This window comes from Gopherus evgoodei, chromosome 17, assembly GCF_007399415.2.
Source record: "Gopherus evgoodei ecotype Sinaloan lineage chromosome 17, rGopEvg1_v1.p, whole genome shotgun sequence".
In the NCBI taxonomy this organism is placed as follows: domain Eukaryota; kingdom Metazoa; phylum Chordata; order Testudines; family Testudinidae; genus Gopherus; species Gopherus evgoodei.
This window is the reverse complement of record NC_044338.1, coordinates 17,526,604-17,544,505: the sequence shown is the minus strand read 5'-3', so window position 1 is coordinate 17,544,505 and position 17,902 is coordinate 17,526,604. Positions and strand designations below refer to the sequence as shown.

The 17,902-nt window shown below is 40.9% G+C and overlaps 1 protein-coding gene across 5 annotated transcripts in view; it reads right to left on the bottom strand.

Moving 5' to 3' along the window:
• Positions 1-17,902, bottom strand: part of CAMKK1 (calcium/calmodulin dependent protein kinase kinase 1) — a 182,405-nt gene that overhangs the window by 92,014 nt on the left and 72,489 nt on the right. For 4 of the 5 annotated variants that reach the window (XM_030536912.1, XM_030536913.1, XM_030536914.1 and 1 more), the window contains exons 3-4: positions 3,364-3,411; positions 331-384 (exon numbers count right to left, since the gene is read on the bottom strand). In XM_030536912.1, coding sequence (XP_030392772.1) covers positions 331-384; positions 3,364-3,411 — 102 coding nt within the window. The remainder of the gene's footprint in view (positions 1-330; positions 385-3,363; positions 3,412-17,902) is intronic. The other variant, XM_030536916.1, reaches the window with a different exon arrangement.

The window sequence follows — 17,902 nt, the reverse complement described above, 5'->3', positions numbered from 1 at the left end:
TCTCATATCAGGTGGCCTCTTTCATATCTAGAAAATGTCAAGATAGGCAGGCAAAATTATTGCTGAGCTATTTCTGAAACATGTGTCCAACATCTCCACTCATTACATAACACTTCACACTAAGTTTTGCTCACATTACTCTGCTCTGCGTCACATACACTGAAAAGTATAGCCTCATGCCCTATCAGGTTGATTTCCTACTCATAGGCCACGTGGCTCAGAAGGATTTAAAAAAAAAAAAAAGGGCAGGAGAGAGCTAGTTCTCTGGGATGTGAAAAAAGAACCAGAAATATCAACACCAGCCAGTAATACGGGGAAAGAGGCACTTACGTAATACTTGTCGTCACTCTCATTGTAGGCCAGTTTCACAACACCATAGGAGCCCTATAAATAAACACAAATTACACAGTCAGTTCGGCTGCCTGGCTTTGTTTGCCTGCTGCTCAAGGCTTATCATGTTTGGCCTTGCAGTGAAAAATAAGAAGTACCCTCAACAGCATCAAGCAAAAGCTCCACGTGATGTCAGATTGCGTTATACAGTGCAGCTCCCTTCCCCCTACGAAATGCAACTCAGATGGACTAGGACACATAGGGGCAAAGGGAGTTTCTCTCCTCTTCATTGTTATGTTCAATGCCAGGGATAATGTCCTTCCTCTCCTGGCAGCTATTGCATTTGGGCAATAATGATGGAGGCACAGAGCATTTCCTGAGGATTAATGACTGTCTGGAAGGAACTGCTTCAGGCCATTAACTCCAACCAGTTATTAATCCTCAGCAAATGCCCTGAGCCAAGGTTATATTTTTATTACAAGTTGAACATTGGGGAAAATTTTCTTTTTTAAAGTCTTTTTGTTTCTGTGTTAGTTTTTTATATTCCCTTCATATACCCCCTCACAACTGGAAGCCCCCACCATTTTCATACAGGACTTTCCATGCGCTGGGAGTGTATAGGAAATTAACACTTTGTAGATCATATCTTCAGCTGATATTAATTGGCACAGTGAGTGTGTGTTGCCTGGTCAGTTGCAGTTTATGGAAAGGTCAGTATTAGAGCATGTGGAACATGACAGCTCCAGTGGGAGCTCAAAGTAAAACCACTGAAATTTCATCTAGTTGTCTGTCAACTCTATACATTTTCAAGGCCAAAATATTAAACTACAACTAGATTCCTCCTCCAATAGTTGCCCACTGAATACATGTAAAAGAACTACACTAAGGGTGTCAAGTATCAGAGGGGTAGCCGTGTTTGTTGCTTTTTACAGATCCAGACTAAGAGTCCTGTGGCACCTTATAGACTAACAGAAGTATTGGAGCATAAGCATGCATCTGATGAAGTGGATATTCACTCACGAATATGCTCCAATACTTCTGTTAGTCTATAAGGTGCCACAGGACTCTTTGTCACTTTTTACACTAAGGGTGTGATCCAACTCCCACTGAAATCAGTAGGAGCATTTCCATTGACTTAAGAGTTGGAATGAGACTCTAAATCTCATGAAGGGCTGGTGAGCAAAGCTTTGGGCCTGACCCAAAACCCACTGGAGTCAATGGAAGTCTTTCCATTTACTTTACTGGGCTATGGATTAGGCCCATTGTGAATTATTTAATGTGGCAGATTAAAAAGTAAAGGTGAAATTCACTCCTCTGCAGAAGGCCTGCACAAGCTCTGTCTACTAAAGTCCCACTAAAGCCACCAAAATAAAATTTAAATGGGTCTTAAGGAGAGCATAGGGCTTGGTGAGCCCTCTGCACAAGAGTGAGGGCTCGACTGTGATACATTTACTCACCTTGAATACTAATATACTCTTCACTCACCTCCATGGATCTAATGGAAGAGTAAGGTACTACACAAGAGGAGTAGGCGTATTGCAATGTGGCCCTAATTAAAGAAATACAATTTAAAAAAAAATCAAGAACAGGGCTTTGCTCATTCATTCTGATAGATGTAATTTAGCGTTAAATGGAGGTGAGGCACCAACAGAATTCCCAGATCCAAACACCCTGGAACCATGGAAAAGTCTGGAGACAGATCTGAATTTGTAGCTGGTTCCTACCTCTATCATGTGCAAGGCCAACGACTCAGGTCCAAACACATTCAGAATTGCATCTCTCTGAGCTTCCTGACCTGGACCAATCTCTATTTTAATTTTTTATGGTAAACTTCCACTAATGAATGTGCTGTGGTAAACTGCATGTGTCATAAAGTCTTGGTGATATGAGAACTGTCTAGAGCGCTCTCTCTGATAAGAAGACAGGAGACCCTTTGGAGAATATCTGTGAATGAGAATTGTCAAGTCTGGAGATGAGCACAACTGAGAATTAGCAAGAGTCTCCAATATTCTCTCCCTGATTCTGCTCTCTCCAGATACTGTGCCCATTCACAATTAATCTAGACAGGTACATTCAAAGCCTTGCAACAGAAACCACCCACTGCCCTTTCTCCCATTCCTGCATGCATATGAAGGACAAAAAGAAGGCAGCAACTGTGGCTTCTTGTCACAGAAAACAGGTGCTAAAAGTTGGAAATGAGCCACACATATGTTTTGATATACACAGTAATTACTACCACCCCAGGGACTGGCTGCAGTGCAGAATCACAGCATGCTTATGAAACACCTACTCTACTACAACCTGGTGCTTGCTAATCTGGACGCTTTAACTGATCCATACAGTCAGTTTGTAAGTAAGAAGACATCTCTCTGAGGTGGTCAGAGTCTGTGAGCCCTAGAGAAGTTTGAGCTAATAATCTTTTTGGTGAGACTACCTGCGGAAGCAGGTGTAGTCACTTCTAAATGGAATACATAGATAGCAACAGCAAGTACAGCCTTTAGGGAACGATCATTTACTGATCCATCTACAGACACATGGCATGAGTCCAAATGTGCAGGTGTCTGAACTGCTCACCAATTCAGACCTTGAAATAACTTTCAGTGAATCTCTTCTGGAATCGTTACGAGACTTTTAAATACAGAATAGAATTAAATCAGCAATTTCTACATGGAAATAAGATTTAACCAGTCCTGACGGAGAACAAGTGCCTGCCTTTATCTTTCTTTTCTCACTGGTTGGGTTAATTCATTAAATGACCTTGGTGTTACATTTGGTAAGAAACACCCTGGAAGAGAGCCAGCTCAAAATCTTCAGTTGGAAGGAAAATAAATGTAGACTTCAGAGAAAGTAGTTCAACACTGATCTTGAACAAAACTTGATAAGACAAATAAGAGGAAAGAAAAGAAAGGCTGAATATAGTCTTGGACTATATCGGTCTTCAGGGCAGGGATCGTGTCTTCACATGGGTGTGCGTTTAGCACAAGGGGGCTGCTGGCTGGTACTGTAATAGAAACCTTAATTACACTAACATACCTTGCCAATTTCACTTTGGAGCTTGTATTGGTTTAATTGCACACAGTCCTGCAGATCAAAAAGAGAAAAAAATAGGGTATTAGTAAAAGGGAATTTCTGTGAGCTTGAATCAATACCAAGAGAAGAAAAAGTCCCGAAAACAGAAGCATTAAGGCTTATTTAAGCCATTATATGTTAAGTTATAGTTACCGCATTTTTATGACAATAGAACAAAGTAATTATGGGCCAGATTCTGAGCTCAGTTACACTGGCGTAAATCTGGAGTAACTCCACTCACTTCAATGGTATAAATCAGAGCAGAATCTGGCCCTTTTATGTTTAAAATTTGGGGGGCTGTATCTAACCACTGCAGTTAACAAGGAATAGAATTCAAACATCCAGAATACACATTTTAAAAGAAACCAGCATTCAGGCAAGCTCATTTAAAAGACCACCAAAAAAAAAAAAAAAGAACTCTCAAATTGATCTGATATTTATTAGAATCAATTATCTGTAAACTGCATTAACCTCTATTTGTGAGTTATCATGGAGTGAAATTCCAATAAGTTCAGATCATTGTAATTGTAATTAGGGTGGAATAAAAAAAGCCAGATGTGACAGAAGCCCACCCAACTGAGTTCATTACAACTGTCAAGGCAGGAGTACAATATGCTGCCTTTCTGGGACCTTCAATTCCTCCCACAGATCTGCGTGCCCTGGGGAACTCCATGGGGATCTGCACTGTTTTAGGAGTCATGTGCTCCATCTAGGGAGCTAAAGGTGTTCTTTTAATGCTCCATTAAGGATAGGATGCAATTCACTGCAAACTTAAAACTGCTACTCTGAAAAGTAACTACGGTATATAACTATGGAAGCTGCTTCTCCACCAGATCTACTCCTGGTTTGCATCACAGTCAGAGCTGTGATTTAAGTGACTACAATATGTTTGTGTCAGAATGGTCTGAAAAATTAAAAATCACAAACAAAACAAATAAAAAAAATTCAAAGTTATTTTTATTTTTGCAGTTCAAAACAGATCCACCTACTTTTTGTGGGTTTTTTTAAATGTTTGTTTTCTCTACTGTTTTCATAATATTTGTTTTCTTCTTCTTTTCTTCTTCTTCTTTTTTTCTTCTCCCTCATCCCTCCCATGCCCCAGCCCCAAAGTCTGGGGAAAAAATGTGTTTGAAAAATTTCAGCCAGCTCTAATTTATTTTCTATGCCTATTAATCCTTACTAATAAGGCAAAGAGGCACTGAGCAGGATTCTATTCCATTTTGTACAGCAACAGATTTGTTTATCACATTCCAATTATTTATAAAGGCACTTGATTATATGAGAAGATATAAAAAGTAGCTAGCTCTGTTGCAAGAAGCACACCAGCTATCTGTCTCTCTTTTACTGATGAATGTCAACTATATTCTTTTGTCCTGAAACACCACAAAAAAGACATGGGGCTGAATTCTGATATCTGTTACATCTGTGTAAATCCAAAGTAACTCCACATTTACACATCCAGGATTTTCTAATACCACTCCTCAACATGGAATCTGAGCACCATGCAAAACAGTATACTAGATGAGACATGCCTGGTAGTGAGTCTCTCTTGATCCCTCTGAAAGAGCTGGGTTATTTTTACCTGTTATTGTGTGGGAAAGCTAAGTGGATGAAGTGAGCTTTACATTTTGTCTTGAAGGTGGTAAGGTTCATAGCTGTTCTATGACTGTTCCACAGTCATGGATTAGCCTCTGGAAAGCTCTATCACCTGCACATGAGTTTTACTCTTGAAGTGGACAGTTCCCTTGTTCCTGAAGCACCAAGCTTTCGTGTGAGGTTGTGGTCCTGAATTATGATGCAGTCCCTTATGTATTCTGGACCCATCCCACCAAGGGCTTTGAATGTAAGTGAAATCAGAATCTGTCCCTTTGTTCCTAAATGACAATACTTTAATTGAGGCTCTTCTAGGAGTAGCTTGGTGTACCGTATGACCAACTAAGGAGAACGCAGTCAGGATCAGCTCAGTCACCTGGGGTAATGGCAGAGCCAAATAACGAGGCGAAGCAGCTAGATAACACAAGGAGCGCATCCAACATACTGCCAACAACTGTAACTTTTACATCTGGGCTATAATGCAAAAACCATTGAAATTAATAGAAAGACTCCATTTGGATCAGACTCTTTAAGAGTCATGAAACAAGGCCAATTTTTTCAAGGGTCTCTGGACTGTACCACCTTCAGGGGCCTAAGTACATATGGAACAGAGGCCTTTTGAAAACTCTGGCATCAAAGGTTCAGTTCTCTGGGGTGAAATTTTACCTAGGTAATTCTACAAGCTAAGAAAAGAGCCAAACACGCTTCTGTCTCTAAACAAAGATATCATCACCAGACTATAAAGGCCCACATGAGCTCTATGGGCCAGATTTTTAAAGGCATTTAGGCACCTAAAGATAAGAACAGTCACCACTGCTATTTTCAAATGCATCTAGGTGCCTAACAGCCATTTAAAGCAAGTGCCTAAATACCTTTCAAAATAGGGTGACCAGACAGAAAATGTGAAAAATCGGGACAGGGGGTAGGGGGTAACAGAAGCCTATATAAGAAAAAGACCCAAAAATCAGGACTGTCCCTGGACATCTGGTCATCCTATTTCAAAATCTGGCCCAATATCTCCATATTAGCAGGCCACTGATGAGTATTCAAGTTTTGGGCATTAGATACAATGCAATGAGTTAAAACCTTCCACAGGGTGCACCAAGTGCAGAAGACACATAACAGTATGTGCATGCATACAGTGAACTCTAGGAATATCTTCCACATTAAATACATGCTGGATACATAGCAACCATGGGAGAATTTTCAATGTGTGCAGCACCACCAAATATTGACACAGATCCACTCCTGAGCCTAGCACATTCGGTGGTGGACTTTCATTTCGGAACTGTGCTAAACAAAGGAGGCTACATGTGTATGGGGCCAATCTAACTCCTCGTGAAGTCAACAGCAAGATTTACATTGGGCCAGATTTACAGAGGCACTTAGGCACATAATGATGCAGATAGGTGACTAGTGGGATTTACAAAAGTGCCTAAATGAGGTAGGTGCCTAATTCCCATTGAAATTCAAAGTTAGACAATGTAAATAAAGAGACAATTTGTCCCAGAATGATTAGGTACTGAGGGCCTGATTTTCAGAGACTGTAAGCTTCCTCTGACTTCACTGGGAATTGCAGTTTCTCAGCGCTTCTGAAAATGAGTTCCTGTATCATCAACAGCTTCAACCAAAAAGAAAATAAAAAGATGAGAGGAAGGATAAATTACCGAGTTCAAATATGTTCTTTTAGGTCTAAGAAGTCCTACTGAAATAAGAGAACAAACCTTGCAGTGTGTTTATTATCCTGACAGCATTTCACAAAAATGAAAGTGAAATTTATTCTGCTGGAGCCAACATGTCTGTGTTTGAATGAAACCACATTATGCGACTTCCATTATGATCTACAGCAAGAAGAGTATGCTGTCAGAGCATTCACTGATGAGCCTCTATTGGACTGCTGCTAAATGCACAATAGTCAGCCCATGGTATAACATCATAGAACACTAGCACAGGCCAGCTGAACAGACAGTTGTGGCTAATGGTACAGACAGTAGCTGTTGCAGAGTATTTGTGAGCATATAAGCAAAGCAACTCTGTGCACTTTACTGAAGGTATGTGAGGTCAAAGAAAAGCAATGGAACTTTTCCCCTTCCTGTTAAATTTTGCTAGGGTTTGGATGATTCCTATGGGGCACAGGATTCAGATGTCAGGATATTGGTACAAGATCCAAATGCTGCTTGTTGAGGAGCACCACACATGTATCACTGAAAATAACTGCTACATGACATGAGATCCTTATGGTCCTGACCACCAGGGATCCTAATTTTTCATGAAAAAAAAATCAAAATTCTCCAATAAAAAACACATAAAAATCCATGCTTTTCTGTGATTAAAATGTAACACTGGATTTTAGTTTCCCTAGCTACCCTATATCTAGGTAACCTAACACAATATTTTATTGATATAACTACAATTTTTAAGCAAGTTGGACGTCTACCAGTGACATCATTCATTATAATCAAATACAATTAATAGAACTGCAATTTGTATTTCTTACATGTGCCAAATACTTCTATGTCTGTCAGCCCTGGGTGGTGAGACTTGGGCTGACAGTAGGAATCCCATTGCTCAGCACTGACCGTGGGAGCCTGGGGCTGTCAGCCCAAGCCCCACCGGCCCAGTTTGGTTAATACGGAGAGCCGGATAAGGAAGGCTTAGATCAAGAGGGTTCTACTGTATATGTTTTTTTTTCCCATCAAATGTAAAAACTTAAGATTCTTTGTAAAAACACAAATTCTGCATTTTCCCATGGCAAATGGATTTCCAGGATCCCAGCTGATCACTAATGTGAATAGAGCAGACTGGCAGCGGATATAGGCCAGTCAGAAGGGGAAAGAAAGGAGGATAGGTTCCATAATTTACTCCCTCCTCCCTCAAATCCTGCAGAGGCCCCACAGCAAGTGGGAAACAAGTCCATTGGAGCAGGGCTGTAAATGCCAATTTTTGGGGCACTGTCCCCTGTGAACATTCCTGGTCAGTTAAGACTGACCCTATCAGAAATAACATACATCGCCATCCCACCTCACAACACAACCACAGCCAAGGTGGCTCTGTGGGGCGGTATTCAGCAAGGTGGCAATAGCAAGAACAGTACTGAAGCACAGGGATTCCTCATGAATGGCTTTGGTGGATCTTAGGAGAGGCAAGAAGATGTTGAAAGCCAAATCCCTGGCATCGCTGTGCGAAGAAAGAATCTGTCCAATTTTCAGTGTGTGCAGCACCACCAAATATTGACACAGATCCACTCCTGAGCCTAGCACATTTGGTGGTGGACTTTCATTTCGGAACTATGCTAAACAAAGGAGGCTACATGTGTATGGGGCCAATCTAACTCCTCGTGAAGTCAACAGCAAGACTTACATTGGGCCAGATTTACATAGGCACTTAGGCACATAACGATGCAGATAGGTGTCTAGTGGGATTTACAAAAGTGCCTAAATGAGGTAGGTGCCTAATTCCCATTGAAATTCAAAGTTAGACAAAAGAGACAAGTATCAGAGGGTAGTCTGGATCTGTAAAAGCAGCAAAGAATCCTGTGGCACCTTATAGACTAACAGACGTTTTGGAGCATGAGCTTTCGTGGGTGAATACCCACTTCCTCAGATGCATGTAATGGAAAAATCCAGGGGCAGGTATATATATGTGTGCTAGCAAGCAAGCTAGAGATAACGAGGTCAGTTCAATCAGGGAGGATGAGGCCCTGTTCTAGCAGTTGAGGTGTGAAAACCAAGAGAGGAGAAACTGGTTCTGTAATTGGCAAGCCATTCTTGGTTTTCACACCTCAACTGCTAGAACAGGGCCTCATCCTCCCTGATTGAACTGACCTCGTTATCTCTAGCTTGCTTGCTAGCACACATATATATACCTGCCCCTGGATTTTTCCATTACATGCATCTGAGGAAGTGGGTATTCACCCACGAAAGCTCATGCTCCAAAACGTCTGTTAGTCTATAAGGTGCCACAGGATTCTTTGCTACAAAAGAGACAATTTGTCCCAGAATGATTAGGTACTGAGGGCCTGATTTTCAGAGACCGTGAGCTTTCTCTGACTTCACTGGGAATTGCAGTTTCTCAGCACTTCTGAAAATGAGATCCTGTATCATCAACAGCTTCAAACAAAAAGAAAATAAAAAATGAGAGGAAGGATAAATTACCAAATTCAAATATGTTCTTTTAGGTCTAAGAAGTCCTATTGAAATAAGAAAACAAACCTTGCAGTGTGTTTATTAACCTGACAGCATGCCATAGGTTGCCTATCCCTGCTATAGTGACTGTTCCCTTTAATTTCCATTTAACTAGTCTGCTCATTTTTGTGTAGTTTCCCTTTTTTAAGTTAAATGCTTCCATAGTAAGTTTCTTTGCTATTTCTCCCCCCTACAAGCATGTTAAATTTAGTTACATTATAGTCCCTATTACTGAGTGGTCTGGCTATATTCACCTCTTGGAGCAGATCCTGTGCTCCACTTAGGACCAAATCAAGAATTGCCTCTTCCTTGTAGGTTCCAAGACTAGAGGCTCCAAGAAGCAGTCATTAATGAGGTCTAGAAATTTTATCTCTACATCCCATCCTGGGGTGGTATGTACCAGAAAATATGGGGATAGTTGAAATCCCCCATTATTGTTGGGTTTTCTGTTTTTGTAGCCTCTCTAATATCCCTGCACATTTTACAATCAGACACCATCTTGGTAAAGTGGACAGTAATATATTCCTACTGCTGTACTCTTATTATTCAAGCATGGAATTTCTATCTATAGAGATAATATTTACAAAAAACAAACAAACAATGAGGAGTCCTTGTGGCATCTTAGAGACTAACAAATTTATTTAGGTGTAAGCTTTCATGGGCTAGAACCCACTGCATCAGATGCATGGAGTGGAAAATACAGAAGCAGGTATAAATACATGAAAATGTGAGTTGCCTTACCAAGTGTGAGGTCAGTCAATAACCAGTAGGAGAATACTTCAATCTACCTGGTCACTCAATAAGAGACGTAAAAGTTCCAATTCTCCAACAAAAAAAACTTAAAAAACAGACTCCAACGTGAAACTGCACAACTGGAATTAATTTGCAAACTGGACACCATCAGATTAGGCCTGAATAAAAACTGGGAGTGGTTGGGTCATTACAAAGCATAAACCTAATTTCCCCAATACTAATTTCCCCCTACTGTTACTCACAACTTCTTGTCAACTGTCTGAAATGGGACACTATCATTACCACTTCAAAAGTTATTTTTCCTCCCTTGGTATCCTGCTATCAATTGAACTGTCTCGTTAGACTGACCTCACACTTGGTAAGGCAACTCACATCTTTTCATGTATTTATACCTGCTCCTGTATTTTCCACTCCATGCATCAATGAAGTGGGTTCTAGCCCACAAAAGCTTATGCCCAAACAAATTTATTAGTCCCTAAGGTGCCACAAGGACTCCTCGTTGTTTTTACTGATACAGACTAACATGGCTACCACTCTGAAATCTGTCATTATATTTACTGTTTAATTCATTTATTTTCTTTTACATATAGTGACACTCCCCTACCAACATGACCTACTCTGCCATTCCTATATATTTTGTACCCTGGTATTATTGTGTCCCTTTGATTAATAGCATTCCACTAGGCTTCTGTGATGCCTATTATATCAATATCTTCATTTAATACCAAGCACTCAAGTTCACAAATCTTAGTTTTTAGACTTCTAGCATTTGTATACAGGAACTTATAAAATGTGTTTATATTTAGTTGTCTGCCTTCACTGATGTAACTGAACAGGACTCTTTTTAGTTTGACTGTTTCTCTTCATGTCCCACCTGTACTTTATCCACTTATATCCTCTCTTTTTACTAGGATGCAGAGTATCTCCCTTAATATTCCCCTAAGGGATGTCTCTGTCTGGACCGTGTGCTTCTCTGCACCCGTTGGCTTTCCCTCAGCCCTTAGTTTAAAAACTCCTCTACGATCTTTTCAATTTTACACGCCAGCAATCTGGTTCTGTTTTGATTTAGACAGAGCCCATCCTTCGTATAGGCTCTTCCTTTCCAAAAGGGGAATAAACCTAATAATCTAAATCCTTCCTCCTAACAACCATTGTCCCATCCATGCACTAAGACTCTTCAGTTCCATCTGTCTAACCTGGCCCTGCAAGTGGAACTGTAAGCATTTCAGAAAAATACTTTACCTGCAGATTCATTTCATTTACTGTAGTGCTCTTCACCACAAGAAATTTCATAACACCGCTGGAACAAAACAGGTGCAGTTTAATTGTAATTGCCTCCTCTCCTATTTTTCTGCACCCCCTGCTTCATTCCCACTCTCTTGCCTAGCTGCATTCATTTTAGAAATGCTCCAATTGTCCTTGGTCTCTCCTGGCTTTCCAGGGGAGCAAGCCAACCAATATGTTTTTGTTTCCAGCTTCCTATTCTACTCCCCTATCTAACCCCTACTTCCCTACATACATTGATTCTCAGGGTCATGGATGTAACGATGCCCTTGTACACTGTGTATCCTCTCAAACAAAGCACAAGTGCAGTTCATGCACGCTTCCCTTATGACTTGTTATGCTCCAGGACTGTGCACAATACAGCAGGTCCGATTCCTCAGCCAACAGTTAATCTGCAGTCCTAATTACTGTATCATAATTTAGTTTCACAATATAATCACTGCCAGAGATCTCAGTGTTATCTAAATTTTATAACCAGTACACAGAAGGAACTGCCAAACTGGATCACACCTGTGGTCTATCTAGTCTAATACCCTGTCTACGATAGCCAGCACCAGATGCTTCAGAGGAAGGTGCAAGAAAGCCCATAATGGAAAATTATGGAACAACCTGTGCATACTGGATGTTTCTTCCCTTCCTCTGGCAGCCAGCAGGAATATCCTTTATTACTATGGACCAGCCTATACGACTTTTGCCTGATTAAGGACTGATGGCTACAACCCAGAGTCCCTTTTCTTTACATACAGAATTAGTGGGGCTTTTCTTCTAGCTCAGAGAGGAGGCTGAGAAAGAAATTACACTCACGGGGCCTAAGTGATTTAGGAGTACAAGGCCCATTGACTTTCAATGAGGTTTGTGTTCCTAAATCACATAGATGTAATTTTTCGAAGGGGCACTTAGGTACCTAATTCCACCGGAAATAAATGAGAGTTAGGTGTCATGAAAATCAGTGAGTTAGGTACCTGAATGCTATTTGTCCTTTTAAAAAAAAATCTATCCCATAAGCACTTTTGAAAACTGCATCCATTCTAAATATTTTACCTGTAACATCTAATTAAAAATATGTACTCCTGTCCAAGCAAGGCTGCAGGGGTGGGGAAACAGCCTCAGTATTCACAGATATAAATCAAAAAGTCCTTCCAGACTTTAAGACATTTTTTAGGGTTGTCAAGCAATTAAATTTTTTAGAACACTTAAAAAATTGATTGCGATTAATCCTACTGTTTAACAATAATACAATACCATTTATATAAATATTTACACTGCAGTGTACACTGCTCGCTTTATATTTATTTTTTATTAATAATATTTGCACTGTAAAAATAAAATAGTATTTTCAATTCACTTAATACAACTACCTTAGTGCAATCTCTTAAGCATGAAAGTTGAACTTACAAATCTAGAGATATGTCCAAACACACCCAAACCCCTGCATTTAAAAATAAAACAATGCAAAACTTTAGAGTCTACAAGTCCACTTAGTTTTGTTCAGCCAATCGCTCAGACGAACAAGTTTATTTACATTTGCAGGAGATAATGCTGTGCCTGTTCTCATTCACATCACCTGAGAGTGAGAAAAGGCGTTCTCATGGCAATGTTGTAGCCAGCATCTTAAGATATTTACATGCCAGATGCACTAAAGATTCATATGTCCCTTGATGCTTCAACCACCATTCCAGAGGACACGCGTCCATGCTAATCATGGGTTCTGCTTGATAACAATCCAAAGTACACATCTATCCCAATATAATGCGGTCTGATATAACAAAAATTCGGACATAACGTGGTAAAGCAGTGCTCCAGGGGATGGGGCTGCTTTACCATGTTATATCTGAATTCATGTTACCGCAAGCAGTTCCTCTGCGCCCGCTCATTACTTGCTGCGAGCGAAGGTAAGCTGGGGCAGGAGGGCCGCAGCAAGTCGAGCAGGGTGCAGAGAAATCGCTCCCAGCCCCAGCTCACCTCTGCTCCGCCTCCTCCTCCTACAAGCACGCTGCTCAGCTCCGCTTCTCCTCCCTCCCAGGCTTGCCACGCCAAACAGCTGATTGACGCGGCAAGCCTGGGAGGGAGGGAGAAGCGGCAGTGGCACGCTCAGGGAGGCGGCGGAGGCAGAGCGCAGGTGAGCTGGGGCGGGGAGCGGTTACTATTTTTGAATTCATCGCATGAGTTAACTGCGTTTAATCAACAGCCCTAACATTCTTCCATATGCCATGTTGCTTCAGTTCTGGGGTATATGAACAAACAAGAACATCCAACCGGAATTTCATTTTACTGGTTTCCAGGACAGCACTTGAAGGGGGAAGAGGAGGGGGGGAATATGGGCTATCAATGCAACAAGCTGGATAAAATAATAAATAAAACTCTTTAATAAACTAGTTTATTATTAACTGAATGGCTTTTGTCACTAAGCAGGCTAAGTGTAACTGCAGTCCTTAGCTTGCTTGCAGCAACCAGATTCTTCTCGACACTGACTTACTTGTGAGCCACATACATTATACTTCTCTAGATTCTAATAGAATTTAATACACAGCACTTTAGCTGACTAAACTTTAATAGATCCAATAATTTATTGCTGTTGCACTGCACCCTAGCACTGGATACTGCCTGCCACCTCTTTATTGCTCTCAGAAAGAGCTGGCGTTCATGGTAGTCTGCCAACCTTTTCCTTTTCTTTAAATCTTAACAGGAGGTGGAGCTTCTTTCGTGAAACTGAAGTAAAAGCCTGAAATTTCACCCTAGAGAGAAAGTCAGTTCAACAAATGGGGAAGATACAGGAACAAGGCTTGCATCTTGATTTAAAAAAAAGATTGGAGTGGAGATAGGGTTGCCAATTTTGGTTGGACATATTCCTGGAGGCTTCATCACATGACAATCTTTAATTAAGCAAAGAATCCTGTGGCACCTTATAGACTAACAGATGTTTTGGAGCATGAGCTTTCATGGGTGAATACCCACTTCGTCACATGCATCTGATGAAGTGGGCATTCACCCACGAACGCTCATGCTCCAAAACGTCTGTTAGTCTATAAGGTGCCACAGGATTCTTTGCTGCTTTTACAGATCCAGACTAACACGGCTACCCTCTGATACTTGAATCTTTAATTAAAGATTAATCTTCAATTCTTGGAGACTCCAGGACAATCCTGGAGGGTTGAAAACCCTAAGTGGAGACTATTTATTGAGCTGCAGTATTTTGGCAGCAATCCTCCTACTGAGGGGGAAAGCGAGATTACGTATGGTGGAGGGAGGGGGAAATGTTTTTCGGCACTGAATGGACATATTTGGGGGCATTACTGCTACTGACATTTTCATATTTCAGGCACCCCTTCTGTGAAATATTATAAGCTCTGACATATCATTTGGCTTGCTCTTTTGGTTTGGCACAGAGTTATCTCCCCTGTATAAAAACATTACAGTCTTCTTCAGCAATGGGCCACAGCAGCCTCCAATAATAACACTGTAGTAGTAATAATTGCATTAATGTCACATTTTTCAAGAGAGGACTGAAATTGATTTCCAAAATGTGGATAAATATTATGATCCCCATTTTAGAGACTGGGTAACTATGGAAACAAGAGAAATAAAATGACTTGTCCAAGGACACAAGTCAATGGCAGAAGCAGGAATTTAACTCTGGTCTCCTGCCTCCTAGTTTCCTGTTCTATTAAACAACGCTGACTCCCACACGGTAAAATGGAGAGAAAATAAAAAGGTTTGCTAGAACCAGGTCGGCTAATAGCCCAAATGAGGCAGTGGCATTGATGGGAGAATGTGCACTCCAGTACCTATCAGTATGGCGCTAATGTTGCTGAAAGTCATATGTCTGCAGCTCAGGGGGCCTGGGAGGGGCCATCTGACAGCAGAAGGGAAAACAGAAGGAGATGTGTGTTAGTCCATGCAAGGATAATATTGGATTTCTGGAACAACTTCTAGCTGCTATAATTACAGTTATCACATTCTGCTTACATTAATAAAGTTAATGCTTGTCTAAATAGACACCATTAGTTCTGCTCAACAGCAGCCAAAGTACAGCTAATGTACTGGGTGCTCACAGATGTCATGTACAGCATAGCACCAGGAGTGCAGGTGGCCAGAAGACAAACATGTTTTCTCCAAACTCAATGGCAGTTTCCCACTCCATATGTAACACTTTCCTTTAGCTGAGGCTGAGCCTCACAAATACTTTTGGATCAAGATTTAGGCCAGCAAGTGGTCTGCTGCAAAAAAAGACAAGCACATGGAAGAAATGCTGATGAGGCGTTACATTTTCAAAAGTGACTAGTGATTTTGGATGGCACCCACCTTGCAACTCCTTAAAGAAGCCTGATTTTCAGAAGACTTGAGTACTCAGAACTTTGGAAAAAACTCAGGCCCTTCAAAGGTGTCTCAGGAAGGGCATCCAGAATCACTAGACACTACTGAAAACTTAAGCCTGGAGTCCTCACAAAATGCCATCTAAAAGCTACAGCTTTGCAGAGGGCCACTATAAGATACTCAAAGTAAGGTTCAAGAGGTGCCTAGGACTCACGCTGACCCTCACATCCGCACAGGGATGTATTCAGCCTCTCTGGTGGCTATGGAGCATCTGAAATGAAGACCAGGAAAACTTCAGTAATTCACGTTCATTTATATTATTCAATACTCATAACCTGGTGAGAGGAAGACGGTTTAAGATAAAGGGGTCAGCTCTGAGGACCTGCTTCTGATCTCATTTATAGACTTCAGTAGGGCTACTTCTAATTTACACTCATGCAAGTGAGAACAGAATCAGAACTAAACATGCAAATCATGCTTGAAAATGTTTTGGACAATGGCCACTAATAAATAGCCATAGTATAGCAGCAGTTACACACACTGGGATTTGAGATATTGCTGATTTTCCCAGCATTCAGGATGTCTAAAGAAAACTGAACATCAATCACTGCAGCATCTTTCAATTTCCAATGGTCCCAGTATGCTGTTCATATTAAGATTATAGGACAAAATGCCTATTCTGAGTATAAAAGTGAAAATCTCTAAGTCTAAATCTCTAGCATTTACAAAATATTTTTAACCTTCTCTGATTCCAGCTATGAATGCTGAATCGACCATGGCCGATGTAGGTAAAGAAAAAACACTCTGGATCCTATTCTGATTTCAGAGGGATTAAAGAAAGAGTACAAACAAAGGAAAGAAAATTGTACTTCAAGGGAGAGGTTAAGGTGGCTGGCCTGGCAAATAACACAATGGGCTAGATCCTCAGCTAGTGCAAATCAGAGTAGCTCCATTAATGTCAAAGAACCTGAAGTCAAATCAACAGGGACCTAAATTTTCAGAAGTGCCCTAATAGTTTTGGGTATCTCAATTTGTGGGTGCTTTGGTCAATGGAGCTCTCTCTGTCAATTAACACCAGCTGAGGCCATGTCAGGGTTACGAGTCCTTTATGAACTGTATTTCAGTAACAAATAGCCTTGCCCTCTGAAAATCAGGGCCCATTAATGTGTCTAAGGTAGGGCACACACACAAAAAATGAGACACCCAATCACTGGTCACTTTAGAAAGTCCAGATACTTTGGCTCCAGAGGTCACAAATCCTTTGTGATCAAAGGATGTTAGATACCTACACACTTGTGTGCATCTTCAAGTGCTTTAATAAATCTGTCCATATGCCCCTAAATCAAATGCCTTTTTAAAACACTTTTTGGTATCCACTGATTGAGATATATTTCACTAGTGTCTTGGATTCCAAGTTAAATTGCAAAATGAATGTAAAAATAAAGGATTTCTCAGACAAATCTGACTAAGTTTTACATATGCAGAATGTTCAGTGAGCCTTATGAAAGGTCCTTCTATGATCAGAGCCTACACATTCCCCTCCTTTCCCCCTAACATACACATTTTGCTGGCTGTGATTATTTATAGGAGAAAGACTTTATTCCAAGATAAATATTTTAAGCCTACAGTAGGTTGAACTACTGTCAGAAGCATCGTCTATCTAAATGGCTACGCACTGTGTACTCTCAAACTCAATACTGAATTAGATGCTTAATTTACTAGGCATGCTGGGGAACTGAATACCACAGCATGCTTGTCTCAGAGAGAGAAATTGCAGGGGGTAGTGAGAGGGCATAGAAACAGAACTTGCTTGGCTCTTCTAGACAAACTCTCTTACCACTGCAGATGTAGGGAATGGAACCGATTCCTGAGGATCCCTGGGCTCTCACTAATGGAGTTTCACTCCATGTAATAAGGCAGGGTAGTTTTCATCTAAATTCTAATGATGGATGTGGGCGGGACTTCTGCTAATCCTGACCTCAAAGATTTCATTTTGTGGAAGATAATTTCTCCAGCTGGATTAGATCCTTTTAGAAAGAATTTATATTTAAAGTAGCCTGGACTCAAGGGACTATGCCTATTCTGAGTGTTTGGGGCACTGAGAGCTTCAATTCTTTGACAGAACCACTGTCTGCCCATAATGCCCTGCCATTATTCTAAAACTTCTTTCTCTCCTTTATTCAAACTTCACCACTTAGGAAGACTCTTGAGGGCTTTCTACCGCTTCTAGGTCAGACTTCAGCCTGCTCACTCACCCATGAGTGGACTGTGGAGAAGCAAGATTAGTTTGAAAGGCTGTATGACCCTTTGAAGGAGTCTTCACACCTGTGGGAAATTTTAGACTGATTTTTCTTTTGGAAAGTTTCCAGCAAATG